Source organism: Cajanus cajan, chromosome 6, assembly GCF_000230855.2.
Source record: "Cajanus cajan strain Asha chromosome 6, NIPB_CcT2T_4, whole genome shotgun sequence".
Lineage (NCBI taxonomy): Eukaryota > Viridiplantae > Streptophyta > Magnoliopsida > Fabales > Fabaceae > Cajanus > Cajanus cajan.
The window spans coordinates 40,913,271-40,921,487 of record NC_138522.1 but is presented as its reverse complement, the minus strand read 5'-3'; the positions used below and the strand labels follow the sequence as shown (position 1 = coordinate 40,921,487).

The window sequence follows — 8,217 nt, the reverse complement described above, 5'->3', positions numbered from 1 at the left end:
ATATTAATTAAATAATATAATAATTAATATTTAATAACATTTATGTTAAATTTAATTTTTAACTTTACTTTTCCATAAAATAAAAATTAAAAATACAATTTTTATATATTATTAAATGTTAATTATAATATCATCTAATTAATGTCATGTTTTATCATGATTAAAATTATGATGTGTAAAAAAATATGATTTCAACGGTGAACAAATAAAAATTCAGAAAAACTTAAAATTATAAATTTTATAAAATTGAGAAAGTAAAACTGTGAAATAAAAATTTAGAATTCAAATTTGTGAATCGAATATTATAAAAAAAATAAAAATACAATTTATCTTTATCAAATTTATTTGCATATTGAATATTCATGTTAAATGTCAACATGTATTAATAAGTGCTTAGCTGAAGTAAAATTTACTTCAAAATTTTCAAAGTTTCATGTTGAATAGTGTGAATGAAAAAACAATTATGCTTAAATAAAAGACTTTACCGAAAGTAATCAATTATGTTTTAAGAAGTAAAAGTTGTTATTAAGTAAATCCGATGAATATTTCGAAGATAATCTATAGTTTTTTTTTTCTAAACTTAAACTTATTTATTATAATTAACATTCATTAGAAGAAGTTATTTAAATTTGAATATTATAATAATTAAGAGGGGAAACTGGAAAGTATGAAATAAAAAAGTTTGGATTTATGTGAAAATGAGATGGTAATTGTGTTGGATCGCTTCCACCGTCTTGGAGCTGTCAACGAGGCGGCGGAGAATGGAAAACGCCGACGTTTTCTTGGGCTTACACGACTTCCTCGAGCGCATGCGGCAACCCTCCGCCGCTGAATTCGTCAAAGCCATCAAAAGGTTTTTCCGTCTTCGGATTTCTCTCAGCTCTTTACTTATGCTTTACATCGCGATCACGATTTAGGTTAGGAACGAACCCTAACTAACGGAGTGAGATTTTCGCAGTTTTATCGTTTCGTTTTCGAACAATGCTCCCGATCCTGATAGGGACAGTGCCGCGGTTCAAGCGTTTCTTGCCAAAATGGAAGCGGATTTCAAGGCTCATCCCCTTTGGGCTGGTTGCTCTGAGGAGGAGCTCGAAAGTGCCGGTGAAGTCAGTTTCTGCTTAACTCATAGCATCCTCTTTCTACTCTTTGCTATTCATAAATTAAGATATTTCAATTTTTACACTAGCTAATCGATTACCTTACTTTGAACTTCCTGATCTGACTTATATTATATTTATAGGTTTTTGTTTTAAAATAATGTTGAAACTGAACTTTTATAAAGGACTACGAAGATCTAAAGTTTTATGAATAAAAACTAGAGGACACACTGGACAGAAAGATGAAATGTTAAGGGAGACCAATATTAGTGTAGCACTAATTAGTGAATTGCAGTTCTGGCCTTCTGGGATTGTGCATGATAATCTGAGATGATTCTACCATTTTTCATTCATAAAACTGTGGAATTTGATTGAGATGTTCATGAGTACCGGAAAACTAGTGGAAATGAACTAATCTGAATCCTCATCTTACGGCCTGTTTGTTAGTGTTGGCATCTGCATGCTCTTTATACAGTCTATTAATTTCAATGTAGGATCTACTATCTTGTAGAAATTTAGTTGGGATGATCATTTAATTCTGATACCTTATGTTTTATCATAAAAGACAACTCTTACAAGAAAATATTTTGCTAGTATACTATACACTAATCAATTTCTCAGTCTCTGTTGGTTCTCATTTTTCTACTTAGCCTCTTTAACATTTTTTCTTTTGTATTCCTTAGCATCGTCAGGAATACTCATGCATTTATTCTATTATTTAATTGCTTGTGGGTGAGTATTGGCTTGCAAACATGGTTTGCTCTGGACGTCTACCTCACTTAAGTCTTAATAACTGGGGCTTTAGGGATGCGAGGTCCAATATTATAGAGAAAACCAGAATGAAATAAAAATAATTCAATTTCTGTACACTAGAATTTCACTTGATGTAAATAGTGAGTGAGATGCAAAATTTATGTAAAACTTGTTAGCCAATGTATAGATGGTCGTTATCCTCCAGTTTAAATATTTGGCAAATACAACATAGATTGCCCTGAATGTCTAACCTAACATTAACCCTGGGATTTATATTTGATGGTGCACAATATGTATATTCTAGTTGACACAAGTATTTTTGGATAAGAAGCAAGCAGGTTTGAGGCACATGTATTGTTGTAGCTTACTAGTAGCTGATCTAGTCACTCAATCTGCCAACCTAAACACCCATCCCTACCATTTTTATTATGAAAGTAGTTTGAGGAAAGCCCATTCTTTTTTGTTTAATTAAACCGTGGTGGTTATAAACAAGTTAAATATGTTTCAATAATAATTCATGTAATTTTTCTGTATACAACATGAATTCTTTCAAATAGAGGATTGAATGTTAGCTCCTTCACCTATGGAATTTATTACTCAGAAAACATTGTTCTATATTCTTCTAGTAAAACTCTGTTAGTATATAGTGCTTTCTGCTTTCCATATTGTCTGATTGCTTTACCACTTAAGTTTCATTTATATACAGGGGCTTGAGAAGTATGTTATGACAAAGTTATTTGCTCGTGTATTTGCTTCACTTCCAGATGATGTAAAACTTGATGACCAACTTTCTGAGAAGATGGCTTTAGTTCAACAATTTATTCGACCTGAAAATTTGGATATCAAGCCAGTATTTCAGAATGAATCATCGTGGTTGGTGAGTTGCATTCAAAACACCATTTTTACTTGGCTCTTTGTACAGAATTATGTCAGCTAAGTTCATTTTCTTCATGTTAACAACCTTTTATCACTCTAAAAGGGACACAAAGTGTAATTTATGTTTAATGAATTCTTCTATTGCCTACCATTGTTGCTACAACATCAATCTCCAATGCTGCCCTGTTCTTTTCATGTCACTTATAGTTTGGCTTTGAATGCAATGATAAAATTTTTGGTGTGGCTCATAAACCAGTTGTCAAACTTATTGAAAAATACATGACTAAATTCTACGCTTGAATCCCACACAACCACCCATATTTTGACATGGGACATAAGTTCCTTAGACAATGTGGTCTAAGTTCATATTATGCAGATCCTTATTCTTATAATTTAGTTTTAGCACATTATAAATGCAGATATATACTTTTTCTGCATTTCACTTGTTTGTTACATTTTTTTTTATCATTTCCTAATGCCTTTAGTTTGATCAGTTCTTGTGTATGTCTCACATTTGATTTTGTTAGATAGCTGTTAGTTGGCAAATTGTTAGTAATTAGAGAATTAGTTTGTTGGTTTGTTAATTGCTATTAGTTTGTTGGTCTGAGATAGAAAATAATTGAGGGTTGCTGTTAGGAACAAACTGCTATCACTATGGCTAAATTAAGGGTAAGAGAAAAAGAAAATAAAACTATAAAATAAATGCTTGATTTTCGTTGATTGATTGATTTTCAAAGAGGAATACATTTATATATCCCTAAATCTTAATTGATGCTAATCAATGGATAATTATCCATGTGTCAACATCCTATTATTGTATGAGAAATAACAATAAAAGCAATATAAATTATAGGCTAAATTGCACTTTTGATATCCCTTATAATGTTCAATCCACAATTTTGGTCTTTCAATTTTTAATTCCACAATGGTTTAATTATTCTTTTGATTTCTATAGTTTCATGAACTTTACCTTTTAATCCCTATAGATAGAAGCATTCTATTTTAGTTCTTATACATATCATTTTTGTTTCTTTTTAGTCCTTATAGAATAATAAATGTCACCTTTTAATCTCTAGCAATATACAACGGGGGACCAAAAGGAAACAAAAATGGTATGTATAGGGACTAAAATGAAATGTTAACTATAGGGACTAATAGATAAAGTTCATGAAACCGTAGGTACCAAGAGGGTAATTAAATCTTCCATAAATTTAGTTCCCCAATCTTATAAATTCTGCAATTTTGATCTCACTACTGAGTGTCCATCTAGTGGCTATTAAAATTATAATGTTGGTCATGATCTAACATTAAGTAGATGACTATTAAAACTATGGGGATGACTGATATTTTACATGTTAGAATACAAACTGAATTGTATATACTACACATATAAATACTCAAAAAACCACAAAATACCCAAGACTAAAGACATTCTTAGTAAATAATAAGTCAGTTTACACACTCAATCACCATTAATCTAGAGGCAATAAGAACACAGTAACAAGGTTATCAATAACGGATAACGGTCTATGGCAGTAAGCCAAAAATCTGCTATAAACATATGGCGGATGGCGTGGCGGACAAAAATAATATATATATATATATATATATATATATATATATATATATATATATATATATTAAAAACACAACCAAAAAAAAAAAGAGAGAGAGAGAGAGAGAAAGAGATGATGAACATCTGAAGAAATGAAAAATAGATGGAAAAAACAGAAAAATAAAGAAATGGAAGGAAGAAGAAAAAACAAAGAGAAAACAAAAAGAACTTTTATGGGTCACTGGATTTGTTGGCCGGAAAACTTTATGGAGCTTAGGCCGCTATGGTTTAGGTCGCTGGAGGCTGGTGGCCTAAGAAGGCTCACCATGGTTGTTTGTTCGCAATTTAGGAGCTTCACAAGAGAAAAGATGAGAAAAAAAAAGAAGAAAAGAGGATGAGGAGGAATTCCGCCATGAAGCCATGGCCATGGCGGATATAGCTTATAGCGGGTGCCATCCACCATGGCGGATATGGCGGATGCCGCTATATATCAGGAAATAATGGATAGCAAATGGCGGAGGGATTAAAAAACGCCACATTATACCTTTATGGCAGCGCCATAACGGTTATTTGATAACATTCAGTAACAGAGTCAAAAATGAAAGCTTCAGGTGACATTGATTGAAAAAGAACATAACAAACTCGATAAAATTTAGCAGACTGAACTGTAAGTGTAGAGGAAGAAGAAAGAACTGAACATAAAATAAAGTCTTATAAAGTGTTAAGGAACAGAACTAAAAACAGGTAGCTTTTTGTGATACATTTTGCCCAAATATAATCCAAACAACAGTGTTCCAGGGGTAGAAATGGGTTGTTACAGGCTATATCATGTAGCACCCCAATGGCACATGATTAGTTGCTATTTTGTCCACAATTGACAACTGCTGTTTTTTGGATCTCATAGTTGTCCAGGGCTGCTCTGCTTTTCGATTGCACCGCTTTAGTGCGCTATTGACTGCTATGTTTGTAAATATAGTTTGTTAATTGCTGGCAGAAACAGTGGAAGAAATCTCCTAATTTGGGTACTTGTGTTTTTACTATGTTTTGTGGCTACTAAAAAATACATTTTTGACTTGTTCATGGTATTTCGGATATACTCCTTTTTCCTATAAAATCTTATATATTGTATCATTCTTATGGTGGCAGCTTGCACAGAAAGAATTACAGAAGATCAACATGTACAAGGCACCCAGGGACAAACTTGTCTGTATTTTGAATTGTTGCAAGGTTATTAGTAACTTGCTGATTAATGCTTCACTTGCTTCCCAAGAGAATCCTTTTGGAGCTGATGAATTTCTTCCTGTGCTTATTTATGTAACCATAAAGGTAATCTCAATGTTTTATCATAAACAGATACATGCATAATTTGGAAGTAGAACTAATTTGGCTTGATAGAAAGGTGTATCACCTGCACTTTCTATAAAATTATGTGTATGACTTATGAATGTGCATTCCTATATTTAGTACTTCTGTTGTTCTATTATGCTATTTTGCTTTTTTTTTTCTCACTTAAGAACTTCACCTATACAAATAAAGCCTGTAATTCTTTGATGTTATTTAAAGTCAATTGTGACTTATTTCACAAGACAATATTTGGCGTGGTTGTTGAAATATCAACTTGCATGCACTGGTCCAGTCATCATGGCATGATCATATTGCCCATAACTACCATTATTCTTTGCTTTAAAGAACTCAACCCTTTGGGGTTGAGCTATGTGGCATATTTTCCTGAAATTTTTCCTATTAGTTATTTGATTTTAGTTTCTCAAAACTGAAGAATGATGAAGCTAGACAGAGAAGTCTGTGAGAGACTTAATATACAGACTGCAATTGTATATTATGTTCGTGCATCTTAAAATGATGGAATTTATCATTTATATATATTATGGCTTGCCAGAAATTAGAAAAAGAAATGTTAATTATGAACAACTATATATTCTCATAAACTCTATTATTAAGTGCCATTCTAATATACTCGATTCTACAATTTAACAATGCAGGCAAACCCCCCACAACTGCACTCAAATCTACTGTACATACAACGGTTTAGACATCAATCTCGACTGGTTGCAGAAGCAGCATATTATTTTACAAACATGCTATCTGCTGAGTCGTTCATTTCAAGCATCGATGCCAAAGCCATTTCAATGGATGAAGCTGAGTTTGAGAGAAACATGGAATTTGCTCGTGCTATGCTTTCGGGCATTTCAGCTGATACGCAAGATCCTGGCTCACCTTATCAGAATAACGGACAACTTCCAAGAGCAGAACCCACCAAGCACAAAAGTAAAGCTTTGAATGATAATAAGGACACTGCACTACAAACTCCATCATCTGTTGCAAAATCAGATATCAAGAAAGTGACTTCTGCAGATGAATTATTGATCACAAAAGTTCCATCCCTCTCGGATTTGGAGAATAAAGGGGCAAGTATGATTTTGAAGGAGGATAAGTTGAATGAAGTTTTTGGGGAGTTTCCATATTTATTTGCTAGTGTAGGTGACCTAACAGTAGGTGATGTTGAAGACCTGCTAAATAATTACAAACAACTTGTTTTCAAGTATGTCTCGCTTTCCATGGGTTTAGGCATCTCTCCTACATCGAATCCACCATCAAATCCCCATAACATCGCTGAAGAAGATCACGCTGTAACCACAAATCCCCAAAACAACTCTGAAGAAGATCATGCCGAAACTACAATAGATTCTTCAGATGGTGGACCTCTGGATGCAACAGAGTATAGTTCTGATAAAGTTTCACTTATTGAGGAGAAAAAAATTGAATCTGATCCGCCACGGGATGAGCCAGTTGCTCCTGAGAGTGATGCTCCCTCTTAACTAATCGGAACTAGCTTCAACCGTTTTCTCCCCCCACCCATACAACCCCATTTTTTCATCCTTTTTGTGTAAAATTATTTTATGTTGTCCGTTGTGCGGTAGCTACTCTCCTTCCTTAAGTTAGGGATGGCTATACCATGACCACTATGCCCTCTGTAATATTGTTCTTAAATAGATTTTAGAACTGCAACAAATAGAAATTCTACGTTTGGTTTTGCGATGGAAAAAATAATGCGTAGATGCAAATCTGGTTTTGTTTGATTGACCCCGTGTACGTTGAAAATTGTTGATACTGATATTAGCCAGGTGGGATATGTATTAATATACTCCTTACCTCGTTTATGCAAGATTTGTTGGAATATTCAATATGAAAACGCAACATAAATGATGATTCTGTCTTTCTCATCATGGGATTGATGTTTGGTTAATGTCTCTAAGCTGAGGTTTCACCATTTGATCATGGTCTTCTATAATTGCAATCGTATTATATTGAGCTCCCAAATGCCTCATAAATGAGCTATATGTTGGATTGGGAAAAGTTGAATCCGGAGGGGGGACATGTCGAAAATGTTTATACGACTAATGTTAGTTTCTCCAAAAACAAATATTTTTAATTAATAAACCTATTTTATTTTTTCTTCTAAAGTTTAGGAGCTTTTAATATGTCTAGTACTCTCTCTTGGGTTTAGTAGCAAGAAATGGATGGGCTGTTGATTTATTAAATTATTTAATTTTCTTCATTTTGTGGTCTACATTTCGTTTTCTCAATAGCAAAACTACAAACCACGTGAAGAGATGGAAATTGGGCCTTCAGAGCTGGAAACTCTTGCACCGACTAGATCTAACCCAATCTCCTATGAGTCTATGACAGAAAAAACAAGAAATAAAATAATGAGTGAAAGGACATAATGCATATCCTGTTCTATTTTCATTTCCAAGTTGTAACTGAAGGGATCTTGATTGGAAATTTGGAGTAGATACGTGTAATCCTGCCCACCATCAAGAAAATAGCGTATGCTTCATTTGACTACGCTGGATACCACCATTGCCTTGTCTCTTTCTCTTATATTTTTATGATAAGTTTTATTCCCTTAATAAT

At 33.2% G+C, this 8,217-nt stretch overlaps 1 protein-coding gene across 1 annotated transcript; it reads left to right on the top strand.

Annotated features, from left to right (window-relative positions):
• The first annotated feature begins 666 nt into the window (after positions 1–666).
• VPS9A (Vacuolar sorting protein 9 (VPS9) domain-containing protein) lies at positions 667–7,383 on the top strand. Its single transcript, XM_020356453.3, has 5 exons — positions 667–853; positions 959–1,106; positions 2,557–2,727; positions 5,428–5,607; positions 6,282–7,383. The coding sequence occupies exons 1-5, from the start codon at positions 762–764 to the stop codon at positions 7,116–7,118; spliced, it is 1,428 nt and encodes a 475-aa protein (XP_020212042.2). The 5' UTR covers positions 667–761; the 3' UTR covers positions 7,119–7,383.
• Positions 7,384–8,217: the final 834 nt, after the last annotated feature.